The following is a 23,880-nucleotide window of genomic DNA, read 5'->3' on the forward strand; positions in this document are numbered from 1 at the left end:
TGTGTGTGGTGGGGGGGTCACGGCATTCCCTTGAATGGTTACCGCGGAAACGGTGTGGCAAGAGGAGGGGTCTGATTTAAAGGGCCGCCATGTCATGTTGATTTTTCTCTGGCTCTCTGCTTGCCTCGTCCAAACATTGAGCAACACTCAACTTGAATGATGCTTTTATTAACGTGCTCCAAGATTTGAGTCTTGTACATATATTTTAAATGTTGGAAGCATATCTGATGACTTGAACAAAACCATATGATTGCTCTCAGCTGATCAGAAGTCAGAAAAAGAACATTTGTTGTAAAAAAAACAAATTGACATCAAATATCTCAAGATTTTTATTGTTGAACATGTCAGTATTATAACACGTATGATTCCAAAAGATGAGTGACCTAAAAATGCTTTGAGTGTATTATCGATATCGTTCTGGTCTTGTTTGCAGATGCGGTGTCCAGCGAGACGGCCTTCCTGGAGGACTTTGTCCTGGGCGTGGGGGACACCCTGGAAATGTCATGTGACCCAGAGGAGGAGTCAGCCCGGCCCGCCGTTTGGTACAAGGACAGCGAGGTGCTGTTGCCTAGCGACCGGATACGGCCCGGCCCGGGGATTCTGCGCATCGTCAACGTGTCCTACGAGGACTCGGGCGTGTACGCCTGCCGACTGACCCGCAACAACAAGCTACTCAGCAACTACACCATCCGGGTGACAGGTACGGACCAGTTTTCCGCCGCCACCCGCGCAGTCTGGTGCCTTTTTCACAAAATGCTAAATTCAAATTTTGCCATTGGGGCGCGTCTCATTTGGCGCTCGTAGCTTTCTTCAGTCATTTGTAACAAATGGGTGACACGTGATAGCTAGGCAGCCCGTTCAAAATAAATTGTGCTTCCCATATCGCCCAACTGCTCTGCAGCGCCACCTGTTGTTGTGGAATGCTTTGGAAATTTCCACTAAATATGATTTTTTTTTTTTTTTTTTAGCGAGGGAGGGTTTTTTGTTTTTTGGGACACTGGCTGAGCTTCTCATTGACAACTCATTAGAAAACAATTAGCTGGAAACATTTCCTCAGCGCCAACAGATGGCATGGCAAGAAATGAGAGACGCACGCGCACGCTGGCATCAAGCCGGGAAATAAATGGCCTTTTATTTTCCACATCGTGATGATCAGAGGTGGATGTTTTGTACCATCAAATCCAGTTAACACTTCCCAGCCAAAATTTCCACTTGAAACAAAAACGGGTGACTTTGTACAAGTCCTTGTGATGGACATGCCTTGCAAATTCCTTTTAGATGATTTTTTTTCCATTTATGCTAACGGTTGTCCCCTGAAAGCAAAATAGCCAACTTCCTGTGCTTTTTCGGGGATCACTTTTTTTGATGGCTCTGCTCATGATCGACACGTCAAACAAATTTCCCATTGCAAAGTCGATTCTGCAAAAGTGTTTTCAGCATTTGGGAGTGCTTTTGGGCCTTTCAGTGACAAGTCAAGTGTAGAGTGTGCGCAGGCCGTTTCCTGTCACCACCCGCCCGGCTGCTCCGAGAACACACACGCGCACTGTTGTGTTTCGCCTCAAATATTTGAGCAAGGTGTCAGATATGTGGCGTCCATGTATCAACTTTAGCAGCTGGACGGCACCCAGACGGCGCTAAGTGCACGCTGTACACAAACGCCCCACCCTACCTCCCGTAGCAAAGAAAAAATATTTAAAAAGAACCAGGATGAAGTTTGACATTAAGATCAACTTTTGGTGATGCAAGTTTGAAGAAGAACATCTCCTAACATCTCCTTTGGTTGTTTTCCTTCTTTTAGATTCACTGTCGTCCGGCGATGATGAAGATTACGATGAAGATCCAGAAGATGCAGGTAATGGCAATGGTGAATTCTTATTTTCTCTTTCTCGATTTTTGCTCATTCGAAGTTCATTTGTCGTACTTCTCTTTTGTGTTTCCAATGTATTTGCCTGCTTTGAGTGACTCGCTTTGAATGTCTTGTCGACACAGCAGCAGCGCATCGATAAGTTTTCATAACGGGCGTGGGGCAGCGTCATTTACCGTGCGCCAGCCTTCTTGATTGTACAGATGGAATGCGGCGTCCCTCCGGGCGACAAAACAGCCTTAATCTCAGCCACTAAATCCACCTCATGACAAGCAGGTCCTGGGCCAGGAGTGCGGGGATTAGCCCAGAAAAGCGCTAACTTCATGTGCGTTAAGCCAGCGTTAATTGCTCCCATCGGATGGAGACCCAAACATGTGACGCGCAGAGAAAAGACGGACACTGAAAATATTTGCCTGCAATGTTGATGCCTCCGGGACGGAGACAAGATGGACGGTGGCGCACTAAGCGTATTGATCCAAATATTTTCTAGATTGATGATGGTAGCCGCGGTCATCGAAAAATGGTGGATAGCAAATCTTTCACTATACAGCAATGTTTTCATTTACGGTCAAAAGGAAGTGTGGTTATTTTTCTGTGTGATTGTTTGCCATTATTTGACATTTAATGCGTGTCAAGCAGTAGCTTTATACACAAAATCTGCGCAATAGAATAACAGTCGCTTACACAAAAATAAACAGTGAGATTAGGTTGGAAAAATGGCGCGTGTGTGCGTGCGTGCGTGTGTGCGTGCGTGCGTGTGTGTGTGTGTGTGTGTGTGCGTGTGAGAGAGAGAGACAGAGACAGAGACAGAGAGAGAGAGAGTGAAATCAAGCGTGTCAGTGTGCATCTGTGCGTGTGCGCGTGTGTCGGAATGTGAAGAGAGGCTAATCTGTGGCGTGTCCCCGGCTCTTGTTTACGCTGGCAGCCAAGCAGAGAGCCAATCGCTCGCTCGCCGGCTCATGCTACGCTACGCTAACCGGCCCGCCGGCCTTTGCGCACCTTCAAAGGGCCTGATCACCACTCCGATCGGACACCATGCGCGCTTGTGTGAGTAGCAGGCGTCGGCGGATTACACAATTAAGCACAATTATCTTACGTGGCACCATGTGGCCGCCCGAGCGCTGAACCGCTGCCTGGCGTGTCGACCCGCACGCTCGGCGCTAATTGCTGTTAGCTTTGATCACACTGGGAAGTTTCTGTTTCATCACAACCAAAACAACAACAGCGCATGACCAAACGCACCCGTTTCGATATCCCCGCGGGGACGGCCCTTCCCCATCACACACATACCACACGCCTGAAAATCGCAGATAAACTAAACTTTTTAAGTTAAGCACCCGCTTGCAAGAGTCCCAGATGAGGCACACCCCATCTCCCTCGACCTGTCGAGCGTCACAAGTGTCGGCACCCCCTAAATAGTCAGCAGATGAGCAACTGATATTTGAATGTCACTCTGTCCTGCGCTATGTCCACACCGAAACTTCCTCCCGTGTCTAATTGGTGGGATGGTATTTCCTCAGCGCAGGGGCGGCGTTGTGCGTGCCCCCTGGGGAGGACCCTGCTGCGGTATGCGCCGTCCGGGTTGCGGCGCATCGTCACGTCCACCTGTCAGCGGGTGCGCGCGGGGAGGAAATCCCAGTGGCCGACTAAAATATCGCGCAAGTACGCCAAAAGTTGACTTAAAATACAGGAAGTGCACTCACCACTCATGTGACACACCCAAAAAATATTTTATAGTCATTGTACACAAAAAGTGCACCCAACAATCCGTCCGAGAGAAAAGTCGACAATGACGTTAAATTGCAAAGCAGACCTTCTTCTTCTTCTTCTTTTAAAAACTGCTATTTAAAGGGATGTTCATGAAGTCCAGAAGAGAACAACAGGTGTGTCCTGCACCTTTTGGCATCTGCGTCAAGCAGACCAGATGAAGAAGAAGAAAGTCGCCCACGGCCTGCTGCTGGACTCTGAGGATTATTTCCAACACACACACACACATTGTGATGCTAATAAGATCCTCTCAGTCCTTCTGCTGCTTGTAAAAAAGTAAGAGACATCTGATGAGCGGTCAACCACCTCTGCTTTTGTTAAATTGAGCACTGAGCACGCACGTACACACATGGGAGAGGGGGGGCACCCGTCCCAATTGTGCGCTGGTGTGTGAGAACAAGTCAATAATCACCTTGGCAGCATGTTGAATGGCAGGATTGTTGGACGCTGGCAAAGAAAGCATTGCGGCCGTGCAACCATGTTTTTGCATCAGAGAAAGAACCGTCAGAGCGCGTTTAACAGAGAAGCAGCCTTTTAGAATGTGTGTGTGTGTGTGTGTGTGTGTGGCGGGGGACTCCTCGCCCCTCCCCTTCCTCCTCCGAGGTCCTCGTCTGTATGTGTGTTTGCCTCATAAAAGTGACATTAAGACGTTCACTTTGAACGGAATGATGAGTTGAGGCATTTTCCTTTATTTTTCTTCTATGAGCAGTGGATACAAAAAGTCCACACACCCCTGTTGAAAGCCCACTTTTTGTGATGTACATTTTCATAAACACATCCCTCAAACTTTAAAACCTTAATATTGTCATAGTACAAACGTTTGTGCTGTGATTTTGCGCGCAGAAGCTCCATACTGGACCAGGCCAGACCGGATGGACAAGAAGCTGCTGGCGGTGCCAGCGGCCAACACAGTCAAGTTCCGCTGCGCGGCGTCGGGCAACCCCACACCCACCATTCACTGGCTCAAAAACGGCAAAGAGTTCAAGGGGGAGCAACGCATGGGCGGCATCAAGGTCAGTTTGCAACATTCCTTGTCTGCCTTTGAAACGGAAGAGAGAGCAACACAAATACAACAGACAGGTCACGGTTTGTTTGGTAATTTGCTGACAGAAAGTCGACTAGACCTTGGAACAGCTAAGAGTGGGTCTACGTTGTGGCGCAGGTGGTTGAAGTGCAGAGGGACAGATTCTGCGCTTCACTGAATTTGCTCTGGATGTCACCCGGGTTTTATCCTTAAATATGACGAGAGCGGGCATCGAACTTGAAACAAGGTGACAAAAATGGTTTTAAACCCCCCCCCAAAAGTAGGATAAATATCGAAACACTCAACAATTTCCATTCCTGTCTGGTTAGGCCTCCTAATTGTAGTCGAAGCGGGCATTTGTGGGCTGCCGTGTCAGGCTGTTCTGTTCAGGAGCCTTTTAGCCAGCAAACATTTAATCCCCGCTCAGTGAGCTCGCTCCGTCGCCAACCCGCCGCACGTGGGAGTATCTAAAATCGGAGAAAGCGATCCAGCTCTTCTCACGACGAATAAAGGTCAGGATCGCCCGCCGGGCCGCACGTCGAATTCCGGACCCCCCCTCGGTGAGGACCACCAAAATAAATAATGCGGCGTTGAAACCGGAGTGCCGCTGGGATGCTTGAACGCCGGCCCGACAGCGCGGCGTTGACAGCCAGGCAGCAGCGCCGCGAGCAGCTGCTCGCCTCGCTTTTGTCAACGTGCTAGCCAGCGCCCGTGTGGGAACCCAGCGGCAAATTTGACTTTTTGATTCAAATCAACACAATTTGTCACGCAAAAGACAAATGGAAACAAAAGCTAAAATGTCTGCTTTGAAATAAAATGGGAGATTTTCAGGCATGGCTTCTTGAGACTTTTTCGTGGGTTTACTCATGGGAGACATGGCTGCCAAATTTGATGTTGGGTGCTCGGTTTTCCCCAAAATACCACTAGCGTGAGAATTTGAAAGACTTCTGAAAATGAGCTTAAAATGGCCTTTCAGTTCAAAATGGCCAATGAGTTTTTGCAAAAAAAAATAATTGTGAGTTTATCCTGATAAACATACCTGCCAAATTCCATGTTGCTAAGTGAAACTGACTTGGTGGGCTAAATTTAAAAAAAAAAAAAATTTGAAGGATCCGGAAAATGAGACTAAATGACAGCGGTGGGAAAAGTGTTGGCGTTGTCCCTTCAAGAGTTAACGTAATGAGATCCCGTCGCTATTAACAGTTTACGGAGATCTCCAACATCTGCTCCCAGTGGGTTGCCAGCAGTTGTCCGCCGCCGCGCTCGTCCACCGCCCCCTCCCACCCACTCGCACCTGTCGCCAGCCTTCCAGCCGCCGAGCTAAAACGTTTGCATCCCTGCGTTAGCGGCATGCTAATCCCACGGCGAGTGCTTGGATTTCATCAGCTGGTTGTGCGAGAATTGAAAGTTGTTTTTCCAAATGTGCCATCGCTGCCGGGACGTGGAAATATCGCGTTTGGCGCACCACATAGCGTCTTAGCTGAGTTTATGCTTGAGCTAATGGCGGCTCATTAGCAAGAGTTTTATGTTAGCACAACGCGGAGGGGACCTTGGCCTTCCGTACAGGAGATTCAAGATTCAAAGTTTTTATTCGCCATGTTTGAGCGTGCCAAAACAAGGAATTTGACTTCGGTACATCACAGCCTCTGTTCAACATTTAGGTGACTAACAACACTCAGGACATGTGAAAAATGACAAATATTCTCAAACATCCCCTGATCTTAAACTCCCAGTAGGGCAAGGAAAAACTCAAAACTCCAACTAGGGGAAATGAGAAACCTTGAGAAGAGACCACGGATGGGAGGGTCCCTCTTCCAGGATGACCAGGCTGCAATGGATGCAGAGAGGACACATTGTACAAACAGTGTAGACAATTCAAAAAAGGTGTGGAGAGCAGGATGAGACTCTAAGAGTGGTGTGAGTTCATCAGAGCAACAACCTGGGGGAAGAAGCTGTCTCTGTCTCTGCTGGTTTTGGCGTACAGCGCTCTATAACGCCATCCGGAGGGGAGTAGTTCAAACAGACTGCAACCTGGGTGAGAAGGGTCTGTAGAGATGTACTTGCACGTTCCTGGTCCTGGACAGGTACAAGTCTTGGATAGATGGGAGGTTGATTCCAATTATCTTTTCTGCAGTTCTGATTGTCCGTTGCAGTCTGTGCTTGTCTTGTTTGGAGGCCGATCCAAACCAGACAGTGATGGAGGTGCAGAGGACAGACTGGATGATGGCAGTGTAGAAGGTCTTCAGCAGCTCCCGCGGCAGGTTGAACTTCTTGAGCTGTCTCAGGAAGTACAGCCTCTGCTGGGCCTTCTTCCGGACAGAGTCTATGTGGCCGGTCCATTTCAGGTCCCGAGAGATTGTGGTTCCCAGGAACTTGAAGGTGTCTGTGGAGAGAATAGTATTACTGCGGATAGTGAGGGGTGAAAGTGGTGAAGGATCTCGCCTGAAGTCCACTGTCATCTCCACAGTCTTGAGCGGGTTCAAGGAGGCAGCCAAACAGGACGTCATACAGAGACATGGTTGCTAAACTTCATAGCATAGTCCCGCTATTTTTGAGGGAACGTCTCCCGCTAAAAACAAGCATAGTGGCAAAATGTGGAAATCTGTCTATGGCGATGCGTGGCAAAGTAAGACGTCATGTGAGCGACCCCCGCGATGACCTCCACAGTGAGAGCACTCTGTTAGCCCTTTTCATGGACGCACCCTGGCCCCTCCCCTCTGGACCCCCTGCCAGGTCTCGAGAGTGAAGCGGTCGTCACCTCTCTTGTCTTGAAGTGACAACTTGGTTCCGCGAGCGACTAATCTGCTTGGCTGCTCTTGACGCAATCTCGGCTTTGCACATTTTCAATGTTACATCTCATTAAGATGGAGTTGCATTCAAATAAAATGTGTGTATATGCGTATATACATACATATATATAACATTTGTTTCAAAACAGCTACTTGAGTAACAAAGTCAAATCAGCTTTTGTTACGTGTGTGTGTGGGGGAGGGGAGGCATGCAGTATGTGGGCATGTTCTCGGTGGTCCCGTGGTCGAACATTCAGCACCTTTCCGCTCGTTCACCGATTGTGGTTTTTTTCGTTTTTGGGTCGCCGTGCGGCCGAGACGGCTTCGTTTTTTTTGGGGGGGGGGGTGTTAGCGCTCCTGCTCTGCTCAGCACACGCAGACTTGAAAGTATTTGCACGCGTTTTCCACACGGCCATCCAAGAAAGCGCCAAGGGACGACGACGATGACGATGATGCTTAGCAGCTCAGTCTTGCAACATTTCTCAAATGAATTAAGTTCATTTCAGATTTTTTTTGGTCTCAGTAACAAAATGTGTTTTAAAAATATACAATATTATTGGTCAATTCTTGTTTTAAATTCAAGAAAATTGGTATGTATTATTTTATATGCTATCAAAATATATTTTTTTTTACACAAAATACAAAACTATTAGAATAAATAATTTTATTTCAGCATTTTTTGCGACACGTGCTTTGCATTAGCCGTGCACAGCGAGCGAGCTGGCATGGTCCGGGCAGGCCTTCCGGAGAAAAACACCAGAAAGATTTGACGCTCCGCAAGACGTTCTTCAAGCCCACACTGAGGCGTTTTCGCTGCACTCGGCTTTGCTTCGCATGCCATTTTGTGCGGTCTGATTCGTGTCATTGGGAAAGACGCACGCACTTTTTACAGAAATCAACACCTCAGGCTTGTTCCAAAGAATATCTGAAAATGACTAAAATGTCAGATTGCAAACTCACAAATGTTAGGTGGAAATATTTTTCTAAAAGTCAAGAAAAGCGATGTCTTTAGTGTTAATGCCATTGGAGGGATGCTGTTGCAATACACCAGAGGGATCTGTGACGTAAAGTGGCAGCCATTTTGCAAGCGTGCAATAGCGAGCAGCAAAATAAACACAAGCGTCTTCTACTTTGGATCATTTCTGTACTTGGATGAACCGCTCTTGAACTGGCGACTCTCTGTGTCTTGTCTCTTTGCGAAGCTGCGGCACCAGCAGTGGAGTTTGGTGATGGAAAGCGCCGTGCCGTCGGATCGCGGCAACTACACGTGCGTGGTGCACAACAAGTACGGCACCATCACGCACACCTACCAGCTGGATGTGCTCGGTACGTCACCGCCGCCACCACAAAATGGAAATAACTACCTGCCCAAGTATGGCAAGATGTACTGCAGTAACGATGCAAAAACATTCCAGGTAGTTGATTAAAAATGCACAAATATTCAACCAATAGATAAAAAATCCAAAGTCTTCAACTTTAATAAGATGTAAATTACTCAAATATAAAAAAAGTTAAAAATAATTGACAAATATGAGGCAAAAAAGACATTGATGATAAACAAAAGTAGAACCAAAAATATATTTTTAAATGTATAGAAGAAAAGTGCAACAACAATTGACGCAAATGCCATTTGAAGCCACTTGCGGCTAACGGCTGTGCCCGATGGCCCATTTAGAGCGCTCGCCGCACAGGCCCATCCTGCAGGCGGGCTTGCCGGCCAACCAGTCGGTGGTGGTGGGCAGCGACGTGGAGTTCCACTGCAAAGTCTACAGCGACGCCCAGCCGCACATCCAGTGGCTCAAGCACATCGAGGTCAACGGCAGCCGCTATGATTCCGACGGTGGACCCTACGTCAAAATCCTCAAGGTGAGCCAGCTCGTTAAAAGCCAGCCCGTCTGCAAACTTGACCGACGTCGGCCGCCCGTTCTGAGAGCTGGATGTTTGGGGCTATGCAGGGCAAATGGCTGCCTCAAAGCAAAATGGCAGACTTTCCGGCCGTGACTTTTTCAAGCCTTTTTGTACATTTGCTCATGATGCCCACCAAACCTCGTGTTGCCAACACAAACTGGTTTTGGGGGCGGAAATTCTTTGTGAAATTATACGTGCAGGGTGCTGTTGAGGCAAAATGGCGGCCATCTTTTCAGTCAGGCTTTTTTTGTATGTCTAGCCACGATGATGTGCTCCCCATTTCACGTGGCTAAGTCAGACTGACTGCTGAGCTTTCAAAACAAACAAACAAAAAAAACACTCCCTGGTCCCATTCTTGACAATTTCAGGTCAGTCAAGTCTCGTTTGGGCGGCCATGTGGACCTTCTTGAGGGTTTTGCCGAGAATAGTCACAGAGGACAACACCCTAAAACCCTTCTGGGGGGGCGTGTGGTTTTTGTTTTTTTTCTTCTTGTCTCCCACACTTTCTCGTTCCGCCTCCTCCAATTTTTTCTCTTCAAGGTGGCCGCGGAGTGAGCGAGGGAATTAAACAAACATCTGGTTTAGACTAAGTTAACTGCTGCGGTGGCGGCAGCGCAGGCAGAGAGGCGGCCTCTGCTAACCGCCACTGCCGTCAGATGTCCCGCGTCGCGGCTTTTTTTTCGGCAGCGGGAGGACCAGGACGAGAAGGAGGAGGAGGCAAACCCAAAAAAAAGCCTTGGAAAAAATGAGCGGAGCGAGGAAGGGCAGAGTCAGCACACACTAAAGTGTGACCGAGGAGGAGGAGGAGGATGGAGACCAAACAGGACCAGAGACGACTTTGTTTTTCCAAACGTGGCTAATGAAGCAACATGGGAATAAGTCAAATTGTTTTGTAGCGCAAACGTGAATCTAGAATAACACAAATGGACTCCACATAAGATCAGCCGCCGTTCCCGAAATGGCAGACTCACTGTCTTTTCAGGCCTGCTTTATTGAGACTTTTTTGGACACAAATTGGCTTCAAGGGCTAAATGTTTTTTTTTTTTCCTTATTATCATTATTGAAAGGGACACGTCTGACGTTAGTTTAGGTGACATTTTGCAGGTAACCTCAGCTTACATGCTATTACGCAATGTTAGGAAAACATTAGGCTAGCTAGCTCACGCTGGTTTGGGTTAGGCTACCTTATGCTAAATTAGGTTTGCATTCAATTCTTCTTTGGTTATGTTACTTTAGCTGAGGCTGTGTCTATTTATGTCAGGTTACACCAGGTTAAGTTTACAACTTGAGAATCATTTATCACATCACTTATTTGGCCAAACTCAAATGACAATAGTTAAAAAAAAACTGATTTTCATTGCCGGGTCGCACAGTTGTACTGCAGCTGTGTCGTCTGCAGTCTCCCAAAAACCAGCCATGGCCGGGAGGGAAGAAAAGACGGCGGGGGGGGGGGGGTGGCGGCGGCGGCAGGCCGGCGGCAGGCCAGCCTGTCAGCCCAAACCGCGGCTCCGCTCCACGCTCTATTTTGGACCGCTGCATAATTGAAACAGTATTTAGGCGGCGAGTGCGCGCCACCGTGCCTTCATTGAGCCGTCATGTCGTGCGTGTGTGTGGTGGGCGCGCGGCGTATACTCAAGTGGGTGGGGGTAAAAAAGGGGAGGAGGCAGAGTCTTCGTGAAGCCTTCTTTGATGGCTGAAAAAAAGAAATGCAGTCCGACCGACGTCTCGGCCCTCCGATTTCACATTCATAACAAGCGTGGCAATATTTAAACCTCTCTCTGCTCATCTGTCGTGATATCATGGATTGGTACCTCCGTATTTGTTTTTTAATGTGTTTGCAGGACGAAGTGAGCTTGCTCACCGAGGTCCGGCACACGCCAAACTGTCCAACGTGACAGAGCAGGATGCCGGCAAGTACTGGTGCCGTGCCAGAAACTTTATAGGCAGGTCGCAAAACGCCTTCTGGCTCAAAATACAGCGAGCAGGTAAAGGGGCAAAACCTTTGGACGGTGTCTGTGTGGCTCCTCCTTTCCTCTTGGGGCGTTCACCGGGGTCTCATCTGCTGCTGTACCGCTAACACCTTTTCCTACTTTTAGTTACGCTAAACCAAGCTGGTGTAAGTCAACAAAATATGTAAGGGAAGGTAAATGCCCTAAAAATAGGATTTGGAAATCATGTTCAGTTTCATCAAAGTAGCCAATCGCTTGGATTTGATCCAAGTGGCCAAAAGTCTTTGATTTGATCAAGTCTTAATTGCTTGTAGTCGTCTTAGAAATGGCAAAAGAGCTGCAAAAAGTCGTCAGCATGTTGGGAAGCAATTTTGTGTGTCGTGCTGGTGATGGTTCTGCTTGGGTGTCTTTTGTGCTTGGTGTTTGGTGGTCTCTTGACAGTGGTCCCCCATCTCTGCCTTCCTTCCTTGCTTCCTTCCTGCCTCCTTTTCCCTCAGACGGCCGGTATTAACACCACGGACAACGAGCTGGAGGTGCTCCTGGTGTCCAACGTGTCTTTTGAGGACGCGGGCGAGTACACTTGCCTGGCGGGGAACTCTATCGGCTTTGCTCACCACACTGCTTGGCTCACGGTGCTCCCAGGTACTCCCCCGCTCCCCCCCGCCTTTTCGGGACCGTCCATGATTTTTCATTGGAGCAACAGTGGCCATTTCTTCTGTGGGCCTTCTGTGACATTGAGTGTTGTGACTTGACCCCAAAGCAGTGAGTCCAGAGAAGGAGGACTACTACGCCGACATCCTGATCTACGTGACAGGCTGCGTGCTCTTCATCCTGGCCGTGGTCATTGTGGTCCTGTGCCGCATGCGCATGAGCGCCCAGAAGACGCTGCCCGAGCCGCCCGTGCAGAAACTCTCAAAGTTCCCGCTCAAGAGACAGGTAACAGAAAGTAGATACGAGATTTGCAACCCGAGCAACCTTAATGGTCAAGTTAGCGAGTCACCGTCAAAACAAAAAGCCAAAGAAAAAGAAAAAAGTGATTTTGCTGTTCTCCGACCAAGACATTTTCGGTTGATTCTGGCCAAGGGCGACATCCAAAGTGCTCCGTCGGGCTTCTCTCTTATAAGGCAAAGATTTTATTGCATTCTTGTGTATCTTTGCTTGCTTTTGGTCCCGCTAATCTCCTCCTTGTGTTTTGTTTCATAAGCAACTAAATCTCCCGAAAGCTCCTGGCATTTTCTAGCACATATTACTTTTCAGGCCAGGCAAATTTGGACCTGGACTTTTTTTTTCCCCTCCTTCCTGGTCTGTAGCGACATCTTTCTTGTCTATTTGCCTCAGACAAGAACTGGTTGGTTTGGAGGTGCACTGGCAAATGCGTCAGAGGTCACATGGCATCGCAAATGGGCAAAACGGATGGACGAAGGGGGAGATGAGACCCTTTTGCATTTGTCTCATTTGTTGCTTCTATTTGTGCCAGTCACTACTTCTGTCCTAAGCTTTCACTTTGCAACTTGAATCAGTTAGAGTGGAAAACCAGCAGTGAGGTCGCCGTCCCTCCCGTCTTTGCCTTTCAGCGACGATAACGGTCTCTTCCGCTTTGTGTTTGGCACCCAAGCAGGTGTCCTTGGATTCCAACTCGTCCATGAACTCCAACACGCCGCTGGTGAGGATCGCCCGGCTGTCGTCCAGCGACGGGCCCACGCTGGCCAACGTCTCTGAGCTGGAGCTGCCCTCCGACCCCAAGTGGGAGTTTTCCAGAGCACGGTGAGGACCGGCCGGCCGAGCCTGGCGTACTTGGCCTGACGCGCTTGGCACGGCTTTCACGTTCGGGCCACTGAAAGTGATTCGTCGCTGTTTTCCCAGGCTGACCCTGGGCAAGCCTCTCGGCGAGGGCTGCTTCGGTCAGGTGGTGATGGCGAGGCCATCGGCAATCGACAAGGAGAAGCCCAACAAGCCGCTGACTGTCGCCGTGAAAATGTTGAAAGGTGAGCTGTCACTTTTGACATGATGAAAAACTTACTAGAAAAACAATTCAAATAAAATTTCTTGTCTCAGATGACGCAACAGATAAAGATTTGTCCGACCTGGTGTCTGAGATGGAGATGATGAAGATGATCGGTAAACACAAAAACATCATCAACCTGCTCGGAGCCTGCACGCAAGACGGTGAGGCCCCGTCGCTAACATCTGCTAGCATGCTAAGGAGCTGGAAGTGACCACCACGCCCTGGTGCAGGTCCGCTGTACGTTCTGGTGGAGTACGCCTCCAAAGGCAACCTGAGGGAGTACTTGAGGGCGCGTCGGCCGCCGGGCATGGACTACTCCTTTGACACCTGCAAAATCCCCGACGAGCAGCTGACCTTCAAAGACTTGGTGTCCTGCGCCTACCAGGTGGCCCGAGGCATGGAGTACCTCGCCTCGCAGAAGGTCAGTCCTGAGTGGACACAGCAGCAGCAAAACAGTAGCTGTCGAAAATATACGCTACTTGTTGGGTGTTCCGCAAGGCACAACGTTAGAGCGCATGCCTTTTGTATGGAGCAAAGGCAAAAAGCATATTAGGAGGTACAGTGGCATTGTCATGCATCTGGTCGCTCGCTTCCCCACGCCAGTGCATCCACCGCGACCTGGCGGCTAGGAACGTCCTGGTGACTGAGGACAACGTCATGAGATCGCCGACTTGGGCTGGCCAGAGATGTGCACAACATAGACTACTACAAAAAGACCACCACGTGAGAGCCACGGTCTTGTATTTTACATATGCACATTTTTATTATCAGAACTAGCCATGAATTAGATCGCTGTCTTCCATTTTGAGGGATTGTATTTGTGATTGATTTGCTCGTGTTGCCTTGCCAGGGTCGTCTCCCCGTCAAGTGGATGGCGCCCGAGGCTCTCTTCGACCGGGTCTACACTCACCAGAGCGATGTGTGAGTGACCCTCTCTGAATCGGATTCTTGTTCAAATCTCCCGCCTCAGCACATTAGCGTCAGGGGCTCAGCCACCCCGTCGGACGGCGGGAATCCGGGGCTCCTCCCGTACCGGCGGCGGCGCATTCCTCGGCGCATTTGTTCTGCGTGTTGCGTAATCTCCCGACACGACATCAGAGGGAGCCGAGCGGCCCGGCGCCTCGCCGTCTTAGCTGTGTTTTAACTGCGTAAATCCACAGAGTGAGAGATAAGAGGGTTGCGGCGCTCACTCCACATCTTCCCTCGGGGGTGTTTTTCCACCGTGATTTAAAGAGAGAGGCTCCTTTAAGCACCTCGCACGGGTCAAGGGTCAGAGAGGCGCACAAAATGGGCTCGTTCTAGGGACAAAAGTTAGCAGGATAAACATCCAAACATTTTGAGAGAGAAAAAAAACATTGCACTGTCCCAAGTCATGAAGGAAGTTGTAAATAAGTACGTCAGACAAAAATAGCGTGTTACATAATGGGAGGGCATATATTATTAACAATTAAAGTTGAAACGATAACAAAAAAGGCCAAAAGTTCAAAAATAAATTTGTGTTAAGCGGAAAGTTGCAATGCTTGGCCGCAACCGTTGGGTGTATTGCAGGTGGTCGTACGGCGTCTTGCTGTGGGAGATTTTCACGCTGGGAGGCTCGCCATACCCGGGCATCCCCGTGGAGGAACTCTTCAAGCTGCTCAAGGAGGGCCACCGCATGGACAAGCCCGCCAACTGCACACACGAGCTGTGAGTTGCAAGCAAAAAAGTTTCGATTGGTAAGCTAGCATGCTAATGTGATAACCGAGGCTGAAACGCTAAATGTGTTTTGCAGGTACATGATCATGCGTGAGTGCTGGCACGCCGTGCCGTCGCAGAGGCCGACGTTCCGCCAGCTGGTGGAAGATCACGACCGCGTTCTGTCCATGACGTCCACCGATGTAAGTCCGACACGCACGCACGCCGCGGCGTACGTCCTCCAAATGTTGGTGCTAATGTGAAGCGCGTGCCATCCGGCAGGAGTACTTGGACCTGTCGGTTCCGCTGGAGCAGTACTCGCCCGCATGCCAGGACTCCAACAGCACCTGCTCTTCGGGCGACGACTCGGTGTTCGCCCACGACGCCGCACCCGACGAACCCTGTCTTCCCAAGCAGCTTCCCTCCACCAACAACGCTCAGACATGAAACCTCAGCTGGAGCAGTGAGGGATGGGGGGGTACCCGGTGTGCCCCGGTGTACGTGAGTAACGCCCCCCCCCCCCCCCCCCCCTTCCTGATAATCACCTCACCTCGCGCAGCCAGATGTGCCTCGGGAAACTTTGAAGGACTTTTTTATCACAAAGTTTATTTTTGTACACAGCCAGTCTTTTGTTACGGACAATTTGCGGGATGGGAGAAAGGGGGGCGGGGCAACCAATCTGTGCCTACCAGGATGGAAGCTCCTGGATCGGAGAACTCTTCCAAAGGTTGGACTCGACGTTCTTCTAAAGTCCTCCGACAAGGCGGCTTCACTGACGAGTTCGTTGTAAATACACACATGCAAAGAGGAGTTAGATTGTCACAAAAAAAGCCTTTTGGAGAAGACACTGTCATCACACAAATGGTTGAAGTTTATGAAATAATTAAGTTGTATATTTGTAAAGATATTTATGGATGGACAGGCGGTTGGGCTGAAAGGGGTGCGCCAAAAGCAACATTTGCTTTCACTTTTATCACTTACTTCAAAGTCATCCATCACTTGGGTTGAAGGACACACTGGCAAAAAAAAAAAAAGTCGTTTACTCGAAAAGAAATGTTGGAAAGGCTCGAGAAAGAAATTCAGAGTAGTTACGTTTCAAGGGGGAAAAGTCCAAAGATTGCAAGAATAAATAAAGAAAAAAGTCTCAAAGGTACTAGAATTTATTTTTTACATTCTTTTAAAAGAAAAACACATGGCAGTGCGATAAGGATAAACATTAGCGGAGCAAACTATTTTCCAAACATTATTCCGATTTTATTCTCACAATTTTCGGACTTTTACTTGGAACTTAACCAATTTTTCTTGTAACGTTGCACCTTTTTCCCAGCCCTTATTATTCTACTTGTGTTTGGATTTTTACTTTCCAGTGTGTCACAGCTCCTCCCCATTTTTAGCCGTTAGCGTCTCGCTCGTGTGTTCACCATTTTTTTAATTTTTTGAAGAAGCGGAGAAACTCCTGCTGGGTTGTGGCTTGCGAAGACGACGTTCACGTCTTGCTGGCCAAGAGGCGTTGAGCACGCTTGAGGGGGGGAAAGAAAAGAAAACTCCAAGTCCCATCATGCTTTGCACCACAATGGATAAGCAACTCGACAAGTGGAAGGAAAAAGCAATATTTGTGTGCGGTGTGTGTGAACGTTGCTCTTCAGTGTTAAACGTGACATGAAGTCATGCTGAGTGTGCACAGCCAAAAGTGGGGGAAAAAAAAGATTTTATTGACTTTTTTTCGTTCTGTACTGTATATGTGCTGAATTGTTCATCAAAGTGCCAAATGAAGTCTTAAACGTGAGTTGCCCAAAGCACGCTGTCATGCGGCAGCAAAGCATTTTTGGGATGCACGCTTTTGAGAACAAGCAAAAAAAAAAAAAAAATACGTTTTTAAAACATTGCATAACATTTGCAGCGTTTCAGAAATGATTCCTTAGCTTGCTGCTACTGGGGGAAAAAATCATCCCCACAATACCGTATGAGTACTTAATCTTTTGTCCCCTTTTAGTGCTTAATTCTGCTGTGTGGTGAAAAAACACCAAATATTTTGCCAATGGTGAAAAACAGGATTCAATCAAGTCTTCCCTAATTTTTTTTCAACTGTGTGATAAGAAGCAAAAATAGAAGGCACTTGTGTAAGAAGTGAAGAAGATGAAACGGATGTTTTTATTATTTATTCTTCCATGCTGTGTCAAAGCTTTCCCTATGGTGAGAGTCTTTATTCAAGCTACCTGCGTTTAGTGTTGCTTTTTTTTTTGTCATTTATTTGAGAGCCAGATGATAGTCCTCACGTAATGCCGCTCCCTCGCTTTCACGCTAACCTCGTGAGCGGTTTAAGCGTTTTTGCCATTTTGCAGTGTTAAACACTTAACGCCCAAAAGAAACTTTAACAAAAATCCAAAACAAATACTACATTATTCAACCTTAGGTTTAATGCTAACACAAGCAGCTAACATATTAGTGTTTGTTTTTGTAAGTTTGTTTGTTTGTTTGTTTGTTTGTTTGTTTGTTTGTTTGTTTGTTTGTTTGTTTGTTTCACGGTAGCGATGACCTGCCCTTGTACAAAATATTTCGGCTAGGATTTTTTTTTTTTTTACAAATTTGAAGCCTGAAATGGTGATGACAATTTTTGTAACAACTGAACGCTTGGCGGGCAGCAACTTCTCTCACATTTGCATCAAAAACGCTGACAGTGGCGACTCATCAGCTTTTTCGGTTTTAACTTTTTTTTTTTGTCAGTTTGACTCTCTGAGCTGGAAATGTTTTGTTTATTTTTCACACGCAATGTTTTATCTTCGGTCAGATTAATTTATAGTTTGGAACGTGCTTGCTGTTGTACATAAGAGACATTAGACTTTTTTGTTAGAGTTTTATTTAGCGATGCGCGCTATTTTTGTTTTGCATTCCACTTTAGAGCGTTTAGCAGCGGGCTTGTACCACGTAATTTATTTTTAATAACATAGTAAAGTGGAACTAACCATTTGGCATTTGTGGCCTCTGACGATGATGATGACGGATGCTGCGGAACATTCCGGCACGAGGCGGTGAAATGTTGTGTGGCCGTGCCTGCCTGACAAAACCATGTAGCTGTCTGTCAACAAACAGCTTCTCAATAAACAGCTTATATGTTTCATAAATGAAGTATTTGGATTGCTCTTTTTTCTTGCGAGTGGAAAACAAAACGTTTTAAGACACCAATGCTGTTGGCGGCGATCCCTCGCCAAACACCAGCCGACTGGCCTGCCCGGCGGCGGCGGAGCTTCAAGTGCTCCATTGAAGCACTCCCTGTGAGGGCCGCGAAAGGCTTCTTTCTCTCTCTCTCTCTCTCTCTCTCTCTCTCTCGCTCTCCTATCTCTCTCTCCTCTCTCTCTCTTCTCTCTCTCTCTCTCCTCTCCTCTCTCTCTCCTCTCTTTTTTTCTCTTTTCTCTCTCTCTCTCTCTCTCTCTCTCTCTCTCTCTCTCATCCTTGGACCTTTTCTTCGGCCCCCATTCACAGACCTGAGCCCACCATCATTTCCCTTTACTGCACTGAGTGCATGTTAACCAGTCGCAACCGTCTTCATCGGCCAGGAAGAAACTTTGAATGTCTAACGACAGCAAAATCCCTCTTTTGCTTCCAAAACCAAATTGAACAAGATCAAAAATAAAAAGCCACTTTGAAGAGGAAAATCGCTTTGGATGCGCACGCATACAGTCGGACTCAATCAAATCGTTGCAATTTAAAATAAAGTGGCAATAAATTGCACTTGGTTGAGGGTTAAAGTTTACTTTAAGCCTTAAGCCAAAGTAAAAAGGGTCCGAAAAAACTCGAGTATAGGTGGAAAAAAAAAGGTCACATTTTCCTCCAAAATATACAACTATTTTTCCTGGGAAACTTTTTTTTTCATTGAAAATGTGCATTCCCAGGGTTAGCGGCTGATTTTCTTTTTACAATTCCTCCCACTTTTTGTGAAAACAGACATTTGTTCTCATAATACTCACACTTTTCATCTTGTGGCGTCATTGTACCGTTAGCATATAGTTAAAGAGTGATTCTATTGAGATAAATCAACATCATGAGGGAAAAGTTGGGAGAAAACACAATGAAAAGTGGAGTCAGAGGTCAGTGTGTAGATAAGATATTTAGTGAGAGCAAAAAATAAATAAATAAAAGTTGTGTGCGTCATTCGGCGACTTGATTACAGTGTTGTTTTCACCGCGATTAAGGCGGTAAAACGCTGCCACATGTGAAAGGCGTCACCTCGCTTTCACCTTCAGTGTAAAAAAGCACCCAGCCTGACAACCGGGCAGCGGCAGGAGGGCGGGTGGGGCCGAGGTCGCGCGCGTTGGGTACCAAATATGGGTTGCTAACCAGCTATGAGTTGCAAATGAGAACAATTTTGAACACCATCTCCAATGTAATCTCATAAGCTAATAATGCACCGCTGCTTTTTTAATTGCCTCTATTATTAGAGCTTGCCGTTTAATTGAGCTAGCAGGACTTCTTCAATAATAAAACGTGCCTATCTGGTGCGTGGAATGGAGCTTAATTAGATGAGCAGCACTAATTTGAAGAAGTTGTTTAACTTTTCCCCAATCCCTTTCACCGAATAGACAGAAAAAGTAAACTTATTAATATTGTATATTGAAATAACCTGAACCACATGCTGCTTCACCAAGTTGGAACATTTATATTATAGACAAAAACAGTCATTAACATACTCTTAAAACTATTCATTCTGAAAAGGCACTTTTTTTTTTGTCACTCACACACATACACACCCATCATATGTGGGAATCGAACTCATGGTGTCGGCACACAAGACAAGCAAGTGCACCCCTACACCATCAGCCACTTCCAAAAGGCACATTTTTATCTTGGTTCTCATTCAGGGCCGTTCCTAATAAAGTCCGGCGGGCAGATGTTGTGGAAGAGAGGCAGGAAGCTGCACAATACTGATTAAGAAAAGGGGGAGTAGTGAAAGGCTACGAAATAAAAGAAGTCTTGTTGAATGAATGAATGAATGCTTTGCGGAAAAAGGGGTGAGATAGTGCTGTTGTGGGATGAGTTGGTTGATAGGAGCACAAGTGTTTGTTGTTTTATCTGACAAAAAAGAAAAACTTGCAGTGAGCAAAGATGAAGGTCACATCCACCGACAATGTTGTTATTGGACGTTTATCCTTCACCTAGCTTTAAAAAAAATTCTCTCTCTTTTTGTCCCAAACCTGCTATTTCTCTGGCGCCCTGCGTGAAACAAAATGTTTGCACATTCTGTTTGCCAAACAAATCTAATGACTGTGAAATCTTCCTCAAGAGAATTTGAGATTGTTTCTTTGGTTTTTCAGGGTTGTGGTTTTTTTTTTTTTTTTCGATGTTCTTACTAAATAAATATCCTTTTGGAAACTGCCCACATCACAGAACCCACTTGGGGTGCTTTGATGTCTTAGCAGAAACCAAATTGGAAGGAAAAATACCGTTTTTTCCATGTATAATGAGCCCCCATGTAAAATACTAAAAATGGCATGTCGATGCTGGAAAAATGCCTGTACCCATGTATAATACGCACCCAAATTTTGACTCTTAAGTCCGTAAACGTAAAATTATTTCAGAAAAAAGATCATCTTTGGGAACAACCGGATGTTATTCTGCCGGTCAGTATCACTGCGCATGCGCTAGCAAACTCGATAGCGAAGAAATGTTTCGGATTTGTGCAGGGTACATTGTGACAGCAAACGAGCAGGTGATCGAGCAAGCGTCTGATACGAGAGCATTGTGTTCGTATGGAGCGTGTTTGAAGTGAACAGCAGAGAAGAAAGGAACAAGGCAAAGTGTTGTGAAATAAAATATTACCTGTAATACGCATTTAGAACTGAACTCTCACTCTTTATATAGCTGACGTGTCTTGCGCATCCGTTCTGCGCATCTGTAATGGCGGCCTCCGGTTTGCGATGGAGATTAAAAAACAAACAATATTTGACAATAACACACCATCAAGGATTGCACCATCGCATCAAACGATGTGTCGTCAATTATGAATTTTACTGACTAAGTGTGTTGGGCAGGATGGCTGAATGCGATGCGCGATTGACAACAAACAAGAAGAAAGGTGATTTCAAGTTTTATTTCGAGGGAGATTTTCTTCAAAAATTGTTGTACCCATGTATAATACGCACCCAAGATTTTAGGACAATAAAATAGTTACATTTTGCGCATTATACATGGAAAAAAACGGTAACCTAAAATGTCTTTAGGGTTTTTGATTCTGGAGTGCAGGTTTCAAGAAATCACTTTTATTATTGATTTCACTAAAACGACTTACAACCAAACTAACGAACTCAAATCCTAGCTGTTAACACTAATTAAACCCTCACTAAAGTACTTATGAAAAACCGAATGAAAAAAATGTACTTGTCAACAAATTAATGTTAAAACAAATTAACAAATTAACTCAAAATCTTACAACCAAAATGAATAACCAACCCCAAAAAGTGAAAACAAGCTAACAGAAAACCTAATGAATAAACAAAAGAACTTACAACTAATGACGAAGAAAGTTCAGTAACCAGGAAATGAATGGAAATACTCACAACCTAATGAATGAGGGAACAAAAACAAACAAAATAGTAAAACTGGCTAACTAACAAGCTAACTAGCTAAAACCGAACTACTTTGTCCTTAAATCGTGCCCACCACCTATGTTTAAAAACGCTGTCTCAGTTAGTCATTGGACTCAGCTAACCGAACGATCAAAAAGTGTCATAAGTGAGCCAGACAAACCCACAACACAAACAACCTCACTGCACCTGGCACAGCTAATAAGAAAAATGGCTTTTTTGTCAGAAAACAACAAAGCTTTGCAACGTCCGTAAAGCCGAGGCATTTTCTGCGCTGGCAGTTGTACGCGTTGCGATGGATTGTTTGTCTTCTATCGAGCGGCTTTAACGCAAGCGTCGCGGTTATTTACGGCCCGCGGCGCTATGGGACAAATTGTACTGTTTGTTTCGGGAGAGCACCGAGACGAGCGGATTGTGTAGACAGGCCAGATTTAAGAAGTGAAGGAGCGTTTGTGGGCGCAACGGGCGGCTTCTGCGTGCCAGAAACACACATCAGCCCAGCTTGTGCCTCAAGTCCAAACAAAGCGTCGCCAGCTCCGAGGACCCTGGCTGCGTTCGAGGCCTTTTAAAGCAAGGTAGCGAGCTCCGGGTGCCCCGATTGGTCGAACCGAGAGTCTGAGACAGAGCAGAACTTCTTCACGTCTCCCTGGCGCTGCCCTGTTTTGACAGGCGATTCTCTTCGGGATGGTCTGGGAGGGCTCACACGCCGCTGGATGCCCCGACGGGTAGAAACACAGAACAAGCAGGACACTTTGCTCCTCAACCCAAACGGGATTTTCCACTCAACTTGACGACCTCCAAAAAGTAAACACTTCTCAGCGCCTGGACTAACGCCCTCAAGTGTGCCCTTAAGTTTTTATATAATTTTTTGCTCAACCATGTAACAGAAAATCAGGTATCTACTGTAAATAAAACCTTTACAATTAAATACAAGGTGTCATTTTTTATTTTATTCTAATTTTATTTTAGTCTGACTATATTAACAAGGTTATTATATTGCATCTTGCCGCAATTGGCTGTTCGGTCCTGTATCTCACGCATGCAGAAAATGCCCTTCAATTCATGAATGACAGAAAGGTTACTACACCAACAAATTAGATCTTTATTAGACATTTGAAGCTCCCTCTTCCATCTGGCGTCTTCTATCTTTTCACTTAAAAAAGAAATCAATACTCATTTGTTGTCGCCTTTGAGACAGAAAACACAAGGATGATCTCCTATGTGTTGGCTAATAGCTATTGAGTTTGTTTTCTTGATCATTGGCTGAAACCCTACCAAAAAAAAACACCTATAAAACTAACTAAAACCCTACAAAATGAACTAAACCCAAGAAACCTCTCAACCTCTAAAACAGACTTGCTAACAAGCTTGCTTAAAATCCAAAGTGACACCCTAACAAAATAACAAGCTAATAACTTAACCAAGGAACAACCAAGCTCATAAACTCAATATAATCATCAAAGTATCAAATCTAACATGACAAACGATCAAAAACTTAGTTGACACCTAACAAACATCAACTGTAAGAACCTAACCATGTAACAACCAAGCAACGTATGGCAAACGATGGGAATCAATTGTCTGCTATCATTTAATGGCGGACTTCTGAAGGGCGAAGCGTAGGAGGCAGAAGGTTGCACCGCCGTCCATCCCCACGCGTCATTAGCTGCTAACGTTCGTATCATTCAGCGGATCTTGCAGCGACCTTGAAGCTCAACGGACCTCCTGTTCTGACGCGTGCATGCAGGTCAGGAGAACGTCTGCGGGGCCAAGAGACCAAGTTCAGGCCCAGAGAGAGGACATGATGGCACTTGTGAAAAGCAGGCTCACCTACAGACACGTTTCAAGTCAAAGGACTGCCGGGGCAACGGTGATGAACTAACTAACAGATGGATGACGGACAGAAGGATGGATGGACGCAGACAGAGGACTTGACCGTCGGATGAATGTCAAGGGAACCTGCAATGAGGTCACTTTGACACATCGCTTCAGTGGACTTGAGGGACGTCTCGTGTTCTCTGCAGCTGTCAGCGCCGTCAGCCCCCCTCCGCAATCTTGTCCAGATATTCACAATCGCTGCCAGATCCCGTTGGTAGCGACTTCATTGGAAGCTGGTCCACAGCCCAGAGTCATCAATCAGTGAAACAAAGCCACCCGCCAACCCCGCGGTCTGTCCGGTCCCAGCCTTTCATGGACGCATAAAAGACCCTCGGAATCAAACGGAGCCTCTGATTGGCTGGGAAAGATAAGGCATCATCAATGAAGCGTGCAAAAACAACGTCAGGATGCGGGATACTTGAGGCAATAGCGGCAGCAGCAGCG

The 23,880-nt window shown here is 46.6% G+C and overlaps 1 protein-coding gene and 1 long non-coding RNA gene across 2 annotated transcripts in view; one reads left to right on the forward strand and one right to left on the reverse strand.

Moving 5' to 3' along the window:
* Nucleotides 1–18,102, forward strand: part of fgfr3 (fibroblast growth factor receptor 3) — a 29,314-nt gene extending 11,212 nt beyond the window's left edge. The window contains 17 exon segments of the mRNA XM_037242442.1: nucleotides 434–700; nucleotides 1,799–1,852; nucleotides 4,475–4,644; nucleotides 8,647–8,770; nucleotides 9,120–9,310; nucleotides 11,799–11,943; nucleotides 12,062–12,237; nucleotides 12,917–13,065; nucleotides 13,165–13,286; nucleotides 13,357–13,467; nucleotides 13,537–13,727; nucleotides 13,910–13,968; nucleotides 13,970–14,026; nucleotides 14,153–14,227; nucleotides 14,855–14,992; nucleotides 15,078–15,183; nucleotides 15,263–18,102. Of these exon segments, the coding sequence (XP_037098337.1) occupies nucleotides 434–700; nucleotides 1,799–1,852; nucleotides 4,475–4,644; nucleotides 8,647–8,770; nucleotides 9,120–9,310; nucleotides 11,799–11,943; nucleotides 12,062–12,237; nucleotides 12,917–13,065; nucleotides 13,165–13,286; nucleotides 13,357–13,467; nucleotides 13,537–13,727; nucleotides 13,910–13,968; nucleotides 13,970–14,026; nucleotides 14,153–14,227; nucleotides 14,855–14,992; nucleotides 15,078–15,183; nucleotides 15,263–15,427 (2,300 nt within the window). The 3' untranslated portion in view covers nucleotides 15,428–18,102.
* LOC119116767 lies at nucleotides 4,305–5,040 on the reverse strand. Its single transcript, XR_005096356.1, has 2 exons — nucleotides 4,756–5,040; nucleotides 4,305–4,670 (listed from the first exon to the last, which is right to left on the reverse strand). It is a non-coding gene; the product is annotated as an uncharacterized LOC119116767 (long non-coding RNA).
* Nucleotides 18,103–23,880: the final 5,778 nt, after the last annotated feature.

The sequence above is a fragment of the Syngnathus acus genome, chromosome 22 (genome assembly GCF_901709675.1).
Source record: "Syngnathus acus chromosome 22, fSynAcu1.2, whole genome shotgun sequence".
Taxonomy (NCBI): domain Eukaryota; kingdom Metazoa; phylum Chordata; class Actinopteri; order Syngnathiformes; family Syngnathidae; genus Syngnathus; species Syngnathus acus.